The sequence below is a fragment of the Emydura macquarii genome, unplaced genomic scaffold (genome assembly GCF_026122565.2).
Source record: "Emydura macquarii macquarii isolate MOO-44397 ecotype Brisbane River unplaced genomic scaffold, CSIRO-AGI_Emac_v2 contig_781, whole genome shotgun sequence".
Classification (NCBI taxonomy): Eukaryota; Metazoa; Chordata; order Testudines; family Chelidae; genus Emydura; species Emydura macquarii.
Genome location: NW_027130918.1, coordinates 75,053 through 90,141, shown reverse-complemented (window position 1 = coordinate 90,141; position 15,089 = coordinate 75,053). Strand labels below are relative to the sequence as shown.

The 15,089-nt window shown below is 53.5% G+C and overlaps 1 protein-coding gene across 1 annotated transcript; it reads right to left on the bottom strand.

Annotated features, from left to right (window-relative positions):
- Positions 1-94: 94 nt before the first annotated feature.
- Positions 95-14,515, bottom strand: DLK2 (delta like non-canonical Notch ligand 2). The gene is made up of 7 exons (XM_067543118.1): positions 14,302-14,515; positions 14,246-14,260; positions 11,150-11,248; positions 8,852-8,915; positions 5,684-5,814; positions 3,648-3,792; positions 95-3,033 (listed from the first exon to the last, which is right to left on the bottom strand). Exons 1-7 carry the CDS (start codon positions 14,513-14,515, stop codon positions 2,256-2,258), a joined length of 1,446 nt encoding a protein of 481 aa, XP_067399219.1. The 3' UTR covers positions 95-2,255.
- Between the last annotated feature and the right edge of the window lie 574 nt (positions 14,516-15,089).

The following is a 15,089-nucleotide window of genomic DNA, read 5'->3' as shown; positions in this document are numbered from 1 at the left end:
GGCCCCTGGAGTGAAGACTCAGGCCTGGGTGTCTTGTGTGGCAGGGTGGAGCCTGCCAGCCTAAGGAGCTGGATGTGGGCAGGAAATGAGGGAACAGCAGAGCTGGGCTTTGAATCCATGTCTTTTACACAGTCAGGTTGGCCTGTGTAAGCTGAATCTCCCCTTTTTAGCTCCCCATGGGTGGGGTCTTGAGCTGATGTTGCCTGAGTGACTTCCAGCTTCCCTTTTCCTCCTTCCTTTGGCCTGAGATCTCTCCCCCTTTCCCCTCCCGCTGCCCAGAGTCAGGCTAGACAGGCTCATAGCCCCTCTTGCTCCCTCCTAGTATGATGTTTTGGGACCTTGCCATCACCACACAGCCCAGCCCAGCCCAGCCCAGCCCCTCTCTCCAGCACTCCGAGGATGCCCATAGCAGAAGCAAGCCCTCCCTCAGACTGACCTGAGACAAAAGTGCCCCTTTCCTGAGGCTGCAAGACCCAGCTGCATCCCTGCCGGGTCCCTCTTTGCTCATTGAGCTGGAGCCCAGGGTATAATACGGCTTCTTGAAGAAGCAAGCACCCTTTCTGTCTTGGGGGTGAGAGGACTGAGGAGCCCCAGGAGGCCCCATGGGTTAGAGGTGTCTTTGGGGTTCAGCACCAAGATCAGGGGTTACAGGGCAGCTCCTCTGACAAAGATTTGGGGTGGACGTGGACCAGCACAGAGGAGAGAACACCACTGGCAAAGGGCTCTGTTTGTAGGCTCGGTTAGTCTCCACGCTGGGTCTGGTATTTTATTTGTTTTATTTGATAAAATTACATCATCCATCAGTGTATTAAAAAAATAATCTTCCTGGCAAAGCCCTAATCCCCTCTCCCTCCAGCTCCTTTGTCTGCTCTGCCCCGTTCCCTGACAGGGTTGTGGGGCAGTGGGACTCTAGCTCCTTCACCCTGGCTGTGGCGTGGCCGCTGTGGCGTGGCCTCTATGGCCCCTGCTTGGATACAACATAGCAGGGTTGTGGGGCAGTGGTGAGACACAGGGAAACTCTCTCCACTTTGTTTGAGCCATGCTGTCTAGCCCCATGCTGTCCCTGGCACAGAGGGTGTGAATGCTGTGTCAACAGTGACTGGACTGGACCAGCCAGGAAATGATTCATGGTTAAATGTTCCATTCCTTCTGATGTGTCTTAGCAGCCAGGTGTGCTTCCTACAAGAAGGTGCACCTAGGGCTGCTGAGCAGGTAGTGCCACGTTTCTGTTCCCTAAAGCTATCTGAAACTCTGGAATTAACCTCTAATCCGCCCCTACACTCTCTAGGGAGAGCCTAGAGCCCTCACTTTGTATTGTAAGTGGCTGATTATAGGTTACGCCCAGCTCTATGCCTGGGATTACTAGGGAAAGCAGGCAGGAACTGGGCCCTAGACTACTATTGAACCAACCCAGAGCTCACCTCCAGCCTCCTCCCTGTTCAATTCCACCTGCAGGGGCATGTGGGATGGGCCAGCCCAATCCTCTGCAACACTGGAGGGGAGCTGGCTTTGTGTTTATAACACATCTGGCTCTCCCCTTCAGCGAGCAGGGAAGTGGAAGCCTGTGTTGGGGTGGGGAAGGAGCTTGAATTACTATTAGAACACAAACAAACCAGCTCAACCTGTTTGGTAAAGGGGGGGAAAAAGACACATGGATCATCCTCAGCAAGGTACAAAACATTCTCACAACCCCTCAGCCAGGAAGAAGGGATATATCAGGCAGAAAAAGGCAAGATGGGCTCTCGAGCCACCTCTGGAGTCTCCACTGCAGCTCGCAGCACCACAAGGCTATGGAGGAAGCCTGTTTGCTCCCTCCCTGGGGCTGTGCATTTTGAAACGAGCAAACTACAGCCACCAGAAAGAGCTGGGAACCCCGCAGCACTACAGAAGGGCAGACAGAGCACAACCGGTCCAGCAGCCCTAGCCCCAGTGTGAACTATAGGCCAAAGATGGCACCAGGGATGAGCACTAGGAATTACTCGGCATCCATCCGGCTTTGGACACCTAGGTATGCCTGGTTGATGGAGATGGATTAGATCCAGGACAGGCTGGTCACATCCCGTTGGAGAGCTGTGTTTCCAAATACGGATTCGCTGCCCGGTGGAAACCCCCTCCCCACTGAATCACAGACCAGGATGCACCAAAGGCCTTTAGTACTTTGGAGATACCCAACCAGAATGACTCCCACGGCACAGTTTGAAGGGTTCATTGGCATGACTGCCTGCCAGGGCCTCACTCCAAGAGTGCCAGAGTCCTCAGAGCTCTGTTGTCTTCCTGGGCTCTACCACGACTGTATTTAACATGCCCACTTGACACTCTTGTTCCTGGAGCTTCCCTGCTGCCTGTGAGGGGCTTTGGCACCAGTTTGACCTCTGACACCCTCTCTGCCAGTTCCGCAGCATTAACAGTATGGTCACCAAGACCAGTGCAGCCGTGAGTATCCCAAACACCAGCACGGTCACCAACTGGGGCTCACTCAGCCCTGCGTCCCTCTGGGTCACCACCTCTTTCACAGAAATTTTCAACAGCCCTCCCCCACTGGTTTTCTCGCTGTTGTTGACAGCCCATCTCCCAGTAACCTCAGTCCTGACTGGCTCGGGCTGTGTAACCCAGAGATATTCGCTGGTTGTGCTTTTTACAGCACCGTTCTTCTCCCTGTTAGCAGGATGGTAAAAGGTGAGCCAGGTCGGTTCCGGAGCAGAGACCTCACACGTTTTGCCAGTAAAACCATCGGGACACAAGCAGTCAAAATCATTGATGCGATCATAACACTTTGCCCCGTTTTTGCATGGGCGACTGGCACAGTCGTCAATGTTGATGGTGCAGAAACGCCCTTCGAAGCCCACCTGGCACTGGCAGGAGAAGCGGTTGATACCGTCATGGCAGGTGGCTCCGTTGGCACAAGGACGCATCAGGCAATCGTCGACGTCTTTCTCACAGAGGGCACCAACAAAGCCAGCCAGGCACCTGCAGGTGAAGTTCCTGGCAAAGCCGTTCTCGTCCTGACACTGCCCACCGTTCCGGCATGGAAACCTGCAGGCAGAGAGCAGGGACAGATCACAGGCCTGGACAGGATATAACTCTGGCCCCAGATAGGCTTTTTTTCTCAGCGCGAAATACACTCATGGACTTAAGTGGTACATAGATCTTTTGCTTGCTGTCTGCAGAAGATGGAATTCCACCCTCAAGTGGGGGAGAGGAAAGGGCAGGTGTTTGGTCCCTGCTGCACAGAGGGGAGAAAGGTCTGCCAAGATGTCCCTGTGGACATACACAGACACACCTGGCACACAGCTGCATCTGGAGGCACTGTCCAATCCCACATCAGGAAGAAACTAAAGCCAAAGCTTACAAAAAGGCTGACTCCCAGTAAGTTTCCCTGAGTGCAAAGCACAGGCAGGGTCACTGCGTTGGCTGTGCCAAGTGACTGGAATCCGCTTGGGTCACAGCACAGACTCCATCCGCTGTGGGAGCTCCCAGTACAGTCAGCTTAAATCAAAGCTGCCCTAAACACTAGGAAGGTTTTGGCTTAATGCCATAAACATATGGAAATCCACAGCTAATGATCCAAACTGGGTCATTGATTGGTAGAGTAGGAGCTGGAGCTAATGCCTTACGTAATCTCTGCCCGCCCTGCTGCTCTCTCTCACCCTGCCTTCTCACATGGCCCTGTCTTCCGCTCACAGTCCTTTCCATGAAAACCCTCAAGACACAGGCAGGAATACTCCCCATCCCCGTCGTAGATGCACTCGGCTCCGTTCTGGCATGGGGGTTCGTGTTCACAGATGTGTATGTCTGAGGAGAGAGAAAGGGGAAGCATTTGGTGAGAGCAGATGAGCTGCAGGGCTGAGCTGGTGCCAACAAGAACAGTCAACCTTACCCCAAAGGGAAGAGATGAAGCATAAGCAGCAGCGTCTCTCAAACTTAGCAGCATAACACACAACACACAACTGTTTGGGGTACATCTCAATCAATTCCCTGCCACTGCAGTGGCCTCAGGCACTGGTGCACCTTGGTCCCTCCTGTTCCCTGCCTGTGGCACACAGTAGTTTAGTCTCCTGAGGGCTGTAAAACTTTGGTCTAATTCTGGTGCTTGGAAGCATTCGATAGCCGTTGACATAGAGGGCTCAGACAGACTAGATCAGTGGTTCTCAAACGTTTTGTATTGGTGACTCCTTTCACATAACAAGTCTCTGAGTGCAACCCCCTCAGCCCTGTGGGCACCTGCCTCTGGCCCCCATGGGCTCCCCACTCCTCCTTTGCCCCTAAGTCCTGCAGGCTCCCCGCTCCTGCTTCGCCCCTAACCCCTTCACTGTGCCCTCTTCACCCCTAACCCCTGCACCTCCCTCCTGCGCCCACCTGGGGAAACAGACCTGCATGCACAGAGAAGCTGGTGTTGCTGCTCACTTCCCCCTCCAATGCTGCTCCTCTGTGCACCCCTAGGGGGTTGTGAGGGGGGAAGCGAGGAGCAATGTCAGGGCTCCCTGTATCCAGGTCACTTTCCCTACCTGTGCTGCATAAGGGGAGGGCAGAGAGCAGCAGCTCCTGATGCTCACCTTACAGCACTGCCCAGGTGGGGAAAGTGACCCAGGTGCAGGGAGCCCTGGCGTTGCTTCTCACTCTCCCCCCAACCACAGTCCCCAAGGGGATGCAGAGGACCATGGGGGGGGGGGTGAGCAGTATCTGTGTATCACCGCTCCCTCCCCCCGCCATGTGCCTCCCCCAGGAGGAAGCAGGGAGACTCACAGCCCCGTGCCTGGCCGGGGTCAGGGCTCACAGCTCACAACTCCCACATAACCACGTCGCAACCCCCTGAGGGGTCGCAACCCCCAGTTTGAAACTCAATGGACTAGATGATCCGGTGGTCCTGGCTGGCCTTAGGCTCTACGACTCTTCAGCTGCAGCTTTCAAAGCCCTTGTGCGTTGTTCTATATGGTAGGGAAAGCGAGATGGCTGCAGAGAAGGGAAGGCCCTTAGCTGCTCCATGGCTCTGAGCGCCATAGAGTAACTGCATGCCGTATTCTCTACACCCTCCATCCTGACAAGTAGAGCCCCGAGACCCTTAGCTGGAGGGCAGATTAGCTCTGCTGTGAAGCTACTTCGTCACTCACTTCCATTTGAAGTTGACTGAGTGAGAGGCTTCCACCCAGCGGACTGCCAAATGCAGGAAGTGCTGATGGAAATAGGAAGCGGTCCCAGCAGTGAGGGAAAGCCGGTGAATAGCACTAAATCCACTGGCTCAGGCCCATCAATGTCACAGCATCACTGGCCCTGCAAATAGGGATCAGAGCCCAGCAGCCTGACCCTCTTCTGTAGAAAGGAAAAGGGACGGGCCCAATCGCTGACAGAAAGACAAGGCCCCAGCCCCCAGTGCAAACATCACAATGAGAAACAGCTGGTCACCTCAACGGCTGCATCATCCTTCCGTTTAGGGGATATGTGTTGGGCTCCTGCCCTAAGCATGAAAGAGTAAAAAATACAATCTCATGGGGATAAGCTCAGGCAGCTGGATTGACACCTGGTGCCTCTAACCCCCGTGCCCTCAACATTCACCTCCCTAGCTTTGCAGGGTAGTTGGACCTCACCCACCACTTTCCCCATCTGGAGTTCTTCATTCTAATCAAGTTGCCTGTCACTGAACCCTTTGCTGAAGCGAGCGGATTCCTGTCCAGCTGGTGTGACCTACCTTTGTCGCAGAACTTGCCAGCCCAGCCACTGTGACAGATGCATTGCCAAGGCTGATGGCATGTACCATGGAGACAGCCCGGCATCCGCACACACTTCTCGCAGTTCTCTCCTTCCCAGCCTGGGTCACACCTGCAAGAGGATACAGGAAGGTCAGTCAGAGCACAGCAGTCTCCCCAGTACTAGCATAATGTAGCCAAGAACTGCATTATGGAATGGTTAACACAATGCTGTCTTCACGCAGCGTCCTGTGCTTGCCATAAATATGTGTGGTGATTGGAAAGTCTTCTCTCAAAGCACCCCTGGGAGGCAGAAAATGGCTTCTTCTGGGAGCCCGTCAAGGCCAGAGGAGGAGGCAGAGCTGACAGATCACAGGCATGTCTACACAGTAGTCACGAGATGTAACTGCAGCTGGTGTAGACATACCTGAGCAAGCTTTAGTTGGCTTGGGTGCAGCCAGGGCTGTACTATTATTCCTGGGACTGTGGGTAATTCCTCTGCAATGAAGCCACGATGCTGCAGCCCACTGTTCCAGGGCTCAAGATAGCTAGATTAAAGCTAGCTGTGGTCTGTCTCCTGAGCTGCCATCACACCCGTGACTGCAGCAGAAACACATCCCCTGTCTGGTAACCTGGCGTGCAGTGGCATTTTGTGTGTCCTGCGACTATCGCATTTATTTTCTCCCATAAAAGCTGGAATAGCTGCACTTAGCACTTGATTTCACACTCTTCTTCGTCAAAGCCCTCTCCCAACATTTAACGCCGTAATCCTCCCAAGAGCGGGAGGTAAATATTATCTTCACTTTACAGATGTGGGACTTGAGGCAGAGAAGAAAAGGGATTTTACCCTACAAGGCCACATAGGGAGGCAGAGGCAGTCGGTAACAGAACCCCAGACGTTTGGCTAACAGCCTTGACTTTAATTGCTAGTCCACATTATTCTTCTCCCAGTAATCTGCTCTATATCCAAGTACCAAATTAGACAGAAAGAAAACTCCTGCACCCCTCCAGCCAAACTAAAGAGCAGGGAGCAGCACCATCAGGAAAGCAGAATTCCCCCCAAGGCCTTGTAGCTTTGTACATTTTGTTGCCTTCTTTGTACTATAAATTTGTTCATATCCATCCAGCAACAAAGCAGCCGGCTCAATACATCCCCTTCCTGGCTGGCTCTGGTGCTGTAGCAACTCTTGCTTCAGTTTCTTACTACTGTCCTTTGGCCTAGTCCAGCTGTAAGAGTGTCATGGCCCTCCAGCCAGATGAATCTGCAAACTCCTGCCCTTCCAGGGCCATAGAGTCCTTTACCAAAGAACAAAAGAAATATAAACAAAACAAAACCTTCAGCCCTCAACTGGCCACCTCTTCCTCACAAGTCTGCCTCATATGCTACACTTTGTCTCAAGTTCCCATGCTTTGGACAATCCACTGTCCAGGGACCAACACATTCCTCTCCTCCCTCAGGGGTTCAGGCAGGCTACAACTCCTCAGGGTCCCTGTCTCCAGCCAGGCTTCCAATTCTGCTTCTCAGCCTTCTATCAGGCTGCTTCTTAGAGAAGGAACTTGCTACCTCCTCTCCTCTGAATCTCTCCTCCCTAGTTGGGCTCACCCAGCTCTTTAGGGAAACAAGCCCTGTTCATCCCCCAGCTGCTCTTTATCTCTAATTAGACCTGGCCTATGCTCCATGTGCCAGCAGGCAGGTTAATTGGTCTGTCATGCCCAAATTAACTCTTTCCCAGCACATGTGGGATGAACGCTCCATCACACTTCCTGAATTATGGGGCACTGTAATCCAGATGTGAAGCCAGACACAGTATTCCAGATGGGTCCCAGGTATAGTATCACCTTATTCTACAAGCTCGCCCTAAGAGAGTGATGGAGAAACCAGTTCCTGCAGAACACAGCAGCAGTCTGGACCTAACAGAACAATGGGCACTGATTGTAAGTGTTCCCTGATTGGAGAATGCCAATTTCTCCAGTGGGGAAAGAGGAGATTCTGTGTCCAAGGAAGAGAACATCTGGATGAAAGCAGAACTGAGCTGAGGCGACAGAGCAGGGAAAACATAAGAATCTGGACTCAAAACGTATCACAAAATTAAACCTCACAAAGGCAGTGCAGCACCTACAATCCCGACAGACTCCAGCAAGATGGCAGGAGCCCTGAGCTTCTCCCCTTCACTAGGAGGCCGGAGGAGCATCTGGCAATGAAAGTCCTGACGGCGCAGCACAGGCTAGCCGGAGAGTCTCTCTGAGAACTGGATAATGGCGAAAAGGGGCTGCTGAGCTGCAGGAGGTTTCAGAGAACAAGTGGAGAGCGGAAATGGAAGCAATAGCTAACATCTCTGTATCCTCCATAATAACTGGCAGCAAAGCCGCCCTCCTGACTAGAACAGCATCCTTGACTTTACCTTGCCACCCCTTGCACTCCAGACCAGCCACATCACTGTTTTAGATGCCATCACTACAGAAATGAGCCACAGTGGGTTCCCCTATTCACAGCTGCAGCAAGTAGCACAGATAGAGCACAGGTTCGATGACACTTTTATAACTGAACTCTATGCCAGTATCCTAGCCAATGTTGTTCTTTCTGTTGCGGGCGTCAAAGCCACCACTGCCTTCTGTTACCACGTATTTTATGTATTCTGCAAGTACCCACATTGCACACACACAGAAAGACAGTCTCTGCACCAAAGAGGTCACACTCTAAAACAGCTTACAATCATCCTTTTGCTGTTGTCTGCGTGGCTATCATTCTCTCTCCCTAGGATACCCATCACCATAATATCTAAGCCCTGAGGCTCCCTAGTGTCTCTCATGCATTGCTATGCTGCCTCTCAGACTGCTGTTGAGATTATAGGGGCCACTTTTCCACTGCAGAACTGTGCAGGTTTGTTGGCTTCTAGAAGAACTGGAGCAAAAGCCCACAGCAGAGAAAGGACAGTGGGACCGTACTTCCCCACCAGAAGGGTGTCTGTCCAATTGGCTGGAATATATGACTCTTGGAGTGTGGGGACTGAGATTTGGGTGAGGTGAGTAGGGCAAGCCCCTTTGCATTCCTTGGGTTAGGAAAGGGTTTGGATGGATGTCCCAGGAAAACAGTGTGCAGAGCAAGAGATCAGTTGTCCCAGGAACGGTTACTGTTCGAATGCACCACACTGGAGTTCCAAATACTGTACCTGCACTTGCCATCCTGGTCACAGCCGCCATGGGCCAGGTTACAGCGCTCATTGCAGTCATCACCTGCAGGCCAGGGCAGAGAGTGGGAGTTAGTTCACAAAGAGGTCAGAGATGCAAGCACTTGCTAACATAAACCAGTGAATCCAGGCCCCAGGGTTCCATTTCTGCTCATGCCAAGGGTCCCTACTAGGTCAGATCTGCCCACACTGAGGGTGGTGAGGCCATAGATCCCTTTTATCTTGCAAGTGCTCACTTTCTCCCTCTTCCATTTATCTCTTACTGCCCCCTCATTATGTCACAGGGACCCCAGTGGGTGTGAGGGCTTTACAAGAGACCATCTGCACAGGGAAGGATCAGACAGAGAGGAACAGGTGCATAGAAACCTTATTAGTACTTGTATGACAACAGCATTTAGGGATCCCAATCAAGAATTAGGGGCACCAGCATGCAAGGTGCAGTATAAACAAGACAGTCCTTGCCCCAGAGAGCTCACAATCTAGGGCTGCGACAAGACACAACAGGTCTTTATTTAGAAACTTAACAATGTGCTTCAAAATTACATATTGGGATCATGTCCTTCACCCTTTCTGTGGCATTTTCTTAAGACTGTGGCTCTCCTGGGAAGGTATGTATATTATTTGTGGATTTACAGCGCCCAGCCCAATACGGCCCAAACCTGATGGGGGCCTCCAGGTGCTACCATAATATAATAAATAATGATAGTAAAAGCTAGGAGTAGCTTCTGAGCAGTAATCAGAGGGACAAGAAAGATTCCTTCTAGTCTAAAGAAGAGGGACATTTGTGTCCTTTGGGAAAAGCCAACTTTCCCTGGGATGTGAGGTGAGTGAGGCAGGGAAGAGGCTGGGCTGGCATTATCTCTGTCCCCAGCAGTGCCTCTATCCCAAGGGCTGCAGATGCTTTCAGAATGATAGTCAACCAGGCTGCAAGGCTCTGCCGTGGCCAGGTTGTGAGCAACAGTCCCTCCCTCTGCTGCAGAGAGGAAGGCGAGAGTGGGGCAGTATAACCTGACAGGTGTCGAGTTCTGTTTATTTATTTAAAGGCCCCAAAGGCCGTAACTGAGCCACGGCCTGGCCCTGCTGCTCCTCATCTCCCCTCCTTCCCGACACTGGCCTCTTTTCTTCAATCAGGTGTCTCCTTTCATCTCCAGTCCTCCTCCCCTGTTCATTGCTCTTGCCTCTTCCTCTCAGGTCACCTGCTCTCTCCTTCCTGTTCACTGATTACCACTGAGACATGATGGTTTTGCAGGGCTCAGGAGTGGCCATTAGACCAAGTCCAGAACTGTCAGTCCCACATCATCTGGCAGCTGGGACAAGTTGGGGGAGCTTCACTCCTCCTCATGGATACTGTAGGCTTTGAGAGCCAAGGAGATGAAGAAAGCAAACAGCTTCTCAACACCCCTCCCCCACTGTCCAGCAGGTGTCACTGCACACCTGAAACATGGGATCACATCAGACCAAGAGAGCAGGAAGAGAGACCAGTTTGGGGTAGGAATGGGAGAGCAGAAGCAAATGTCAGGAAATAGACCTGTTATCTCGGGGTCTGAGCCTCCTTCAGCCCCTGTCATGGAGATGGAGAACTGTTAGCTGATTGAGTCCATCCTCTTGCCCTGTGCAGGGTCTAGAGTCCCATCAGCAGAGCTTATATCAGGCTGCTAGCAAAAGAGACTTTCTCTAAGCTACACCACATGGAACATGAGAAGTGAGAGGGGATGGCGTGTTCTCCTCGCTGCATCCTAATGGCCTTCACTGCAAGTGGGAGGCAGACTCCCTATGGTGCAGATCAGGACTAGAAACTCCCATAACATGCCATGGCTAATCTGGAGCCGCGTGCGGGGCCAGTTCAGCCTGTGACTGAATACTGTCTTGTTTCATGTCTATAAGCACTCTGCCATGGTGGGTACTTTGTGGCTTCACCACTTATCCGGGGCAAATTCAGGTTCCAAGTTGGCCTTTTGCACTCTTTCCGCCTTTCCCTGCCTCTTGGAACAGTCGTATCCATTACCATAATCCAGCCATTCTTACAGAAAGCGAGGGAGTGCCATATGCAGCCCAAGGGACTCCTACTGTCTGTCCCCCTGGGCATTGCCTAGCCCGGTGCTGATCTGAGACTCCTGGAAAGCAAAGCAGGGAGACTTTCTGACAGCAGCCTGCAAGCACAGCCTCTGCTCTCACAGGTCAGATCAGATTCAAGCAGTGATGTGAGGAGACTTCAGGAGCACCAATGGGGGGTTTGAAAGGATGGACCCAGGAGAAAGACAAATTTCAACTGAGCCTCACCTTGGGCAAAATGATGATGGGCCAAAAGGATCCAAACCAAGGACATGAGCTGGAGACAGAAACTCCTAAGCATGGTCAACGTGGCCCCGAGATGAACACCTACAGGGACATAAAGAGCATGGTCAGAAAAACTCTACACTCCCCCTCTGCAACCTATTGCTGGGAGATCTGAGTTAGCATGCGTTTTTATAGGTATTGTCACATTCTCATTCTCATCTCTCCACCAGGGCTCCCTTTTCTCATGGGGACAACCAGGGTTCTATGGTCCAAGCAGCCTCCTTTACACGTATACAGCAGAATTATAAACCTGAATATATAATGGCTAGGATATTAAACTGGAGCCTGGAACCCATCCACATATCTCAGCCTTCCCCGCAAGGGACCCTGCTTCCCCAGCACAGGGGAACCATCCCTGTGTTTATTCAATACTGAGATCAACCACATGATTCTACCTCTGCATCTCTCAATTACAGTCTGAATGGATGGGTCACCCTCTCTGAGATGCTCAGCCGGTGCTAAGAAAGTTGCTTCTCAGTCCTCACTGCCTTTGCAATCAGTGCAGCCAACTGCACTCAGATGTAGAGCTGGGGACTTTGCATCCTCTCCCTAGGCACTGAGCTGCAGCTAGCAAACCTCATAAAGCTGATGGCTAAGCAGGGAATCTCCTTCTGTCTCTGCCAGACTCAAGGGGGGGGGATGGCGGAAAATAAATCGCTCCAATGCTGGCAAGTGTCAGTAATGCCGGGAGCAACATTTGCAGGAGATGGGAGTGGGGTAAAGGCCCCTAGACGTGGGGTTAAAGCTTTAAAAAAAGCAAAAGCAAATACTTCCTAATTAACTGTAGTTCTTTCCTGTTTCTCCTGCCTTCCTGCAGAGCCACTGGTGGCCCCAATCTTTTTGAGTCCATTTATTTTTCATCCACCGCTTGTCCATTATTGCTCCCCTCAAAGACCTTGTTCCTTCACAGCTTTCTGGGGTATATTGGGACTGTTATGGGCAGACAATTGTAGGGTGACATAATAGGGACAGAAATATAAGGAGATGGGAGGGGGTCAGGCAATTTTCCTAGGAGAATAGTGAGCATATGGAGGGACTTTACCCACACGTGTGGATGAAGAGGACGGGCTGTTCTACCTTAAGGTTGGCTCTCAAGCTATGCAGTGCTGGGCTGAGTTAATACTTGGACAGGAGACTTCCTAGGACTCAGGCAGCAGACAGACTCTCTTTAGGAAGCAGTGCTGGTACCTCAGATGGGGGCTGGTTTGAGTCTGGACTTCCTGTTGTCTTAGGGGCATGGTGCTTCAAGAAGCATCTTTCAGATGAGTTGCAGAACCAAGATTCTAACTACACGCGGTCATTACAGATCCCATGGCACTTTTGATTAGCCTGGCCAAATTCCACCACAGATAATTACATTCTACTTTCCGGAATTTCCCCTGCAGTGACATTTGGATACAGGATTCTCCTTCACTTCCTGTCCTAAAGTGCTGTGTTGTGTTGGTGTGTGCTGTTGAACAGCTGCTGCATTTCAGGGGAGGGTGAAGTGATTCCTGTGAATTTTAGAAAATAATTTAGGGATTATGGCTGAACAGTTGGCTGCCTGCTCCTCTGGGGGCGTTGGGAGCTGAGCCTCATACCACGTCATTGAAAAGATCGTTTTCCCTTAGATTTCTGATGAAGTCTCCCAGTTTGAGGCATGACCTCTCAGACTTAATGCCATCATAATGTGGACATTATTCCCCACACTGGGTACCTCCCAGCACTAATGGGGAGGCAGCATGCAAAGACTGTGGGATCCTTTGGGATAAAAGGCTCTAAATAAACATAAGGTGTTTTGTCAGTGTTGAAGGAGGTGTGAGCAGTATTTGGACTGGGGCTAGGTCTTTATTCCACGCCCTAGGTCCCTCTCATGAACTGGGGGGACTTTCTATTTTTGATACTATATTTGATACTATTTTTGATTTTTTATTAGGCTTGCTGGGGCTACTAGATCAGTGGGTCCTGGGGATTTGCTTGACAGTGGCTGAGGGATACTGGATCACAGCTCAGTGGCTGGGGTTTCTAGGTGCTATGGCTCACACCTCCATGCTCTGCTCCTCTCCTACAGCTGCCCTCCTGACCTCTCTGCATCCTTAGCATTGATTTCACTAACCCTCCAGTTTGCCCTCTGAGTTTTACACTTTATGGGAGGCAGGGGCTCCCCCGTCTCTCTCTTTTGAGAGAGGGAGTTAGACTAAAGTGGAAATGAAGATGGAGCACAAAGTGGATCAGCTAAGAAAAGCAACCCCTGGCAGAGCAAAGAGGGAGGCATGCCCCCTGCTCCCAGATGCTGTTGGAGGCAATGCCCGATTTTCTCTCTGGCACACCTTGATATTGCTCTAGCTCCTCCTTGCTCTTTGAGACCAGGGCAGGATCTCCCCCTGGGAGGATGGAATTTGCAGGGGGTGCTGCCCCGTGGGGTGCCCTCCCTCACTGAGGTTCAATGTTTGGCGGGGGAAGCCCACGGTCAGCCCTGGAGTCCCCAGGACCTACCTAGCCCACTGACTCCTGTGCACTCAGGTGGGATCTCTGCATCCCGCCTGATCCCCAGCCCACCCAGGGCCCTGCCTGGCGGGGATGGGGCTAGAAGAGCCGTCAGGTCTCTGGGACTGCTGGAGAGGCCTCCACCCTGGCCCCGGGGGCCAGCTGCAGGGGGCTTAGTGCAGAGTAAAGGGTGACCCCATAGGGGCAGTCCCCATATTCGGGGCTTTTTCTTATACAGGCGCCTATCCCCCCCGTCCCGATTTTCCACACTCGCTCTCTGGTCCGCAGACACGTGCTGCCGCCGCCACATCCCCCTCCCCACCTCTCCCCGGCCGGCCGTGGGCACCACTCCCCCCCACACACAGCCAAGGCCGCCGGGTACCAGGAGCCCAACGCCCGGCCTCCAGCTGTGCGGCGGGGCAGCAGCACCTCTGCCCTGCCGCCTCCTGCCCCCGCCGCAGCTGCCGGCTCGCCGCCGATCCTCCCTCCCATCGCGGCCCCTCAGCCCTTCCCCAGCCGCAGGCCGCCCGGCCCCTGCTTCCCCCCGCTCCTGCCGGGCTCCCGGCTCCTCACCTCGGCGATCGCAACAGCGGCAGCGGCGGCGGCGGCGGCTCCTGTGGCTCCCCGGGGCGCGGCGCAGCTGCCGGGGTCTAGCGCAGGGAGCGGCGGAGGGGGGCTGCCATGCCCGGCCCGGCCCGGCGGCTGGGGGTTCGGGGAGGCGCAGGGCTGCGGAGCTGCTGCGAGGCTCCCCGCTCCGGCTGCTCCTCCCGCCGCTGCCGTGCGCTCAGGCCGGCTGCCAGGGGCTGCGTGTGGCTGCACATCCCCGCTCCCTCCCCGGGACATGCCGCCTCCCGCAACCCGACGGCGAGCGGGAGCCAGGAAACCCAGCAGAGCCCCCCAGCCACTGGCAGCCCCCTGCCCTGCCCTGCCCCACTCACCTCTCACCTGCTCCAGCCCGGATGGCAGCGGGGAAGCCGCTTCTGCCTCTGCCTGACGCCTGCCTGGCACCTGCCCCCGCCCAGGAGATCTTCCCCCTCCGGCCACCCCCGCAGAATCTGCCCCGAGCTTAGTCCCTGTGCCTGCTCACCTAGGGGATGGGTGACGGGGGGAGGGGAGCAGCTACACACCACTGCAGAGCGGGAGCAGGGGAGGAAGGAGAGAGCTCTGTTAGAGAGTCAGAGCCCCCTGGCTCTGTCCCAGCCCTGGGGAGGGGGGGGGTCCCCTGTGTGGAAAGGCACTGCAGACCTCTGTGGTCTACAGAAGGGGGGGGGGCTGATTAGCCAACTCCTTCCCTCTGCTGGGGTGCTACAATCAGATAAAGAGTGAGAAGAGCGGGGAGGGGGGGAATGACATATCCTGTGTGGAAGGAAAAGCCAAGGAGAAGCTCTGTGGGTGCCAGGTACTGGTCTCAAAGGTT

What these genes read in the sequence shown, in the direction of transcription:
- DLK2 (XM_067543118.1), bottom strand. Translation starts at nt 14,515, where the DNA reads ATGTCCCGGGGAGGGAGCGGGGATGTGCAGCCACACGCAGCCCCTGGC. An exon ending in CCATCATCATTTTGCCCAAG is followed by an intron (nt 8,916 to 11,149) that starts GTGAGGCTCAGT and finishes CCTGGCCTGCAG; the next exon opens with GTGATGACTGCAATGAGCGC. An exon ending in GACCAGGATGGCAAGTGCAG is followed by an intron (nt 5,815 to 8,851) that starts GTACAGTATTTG and finishes ATCCTCTTGCAG; the next exon opens with GTGTGACCCAGGCTGGGAAG.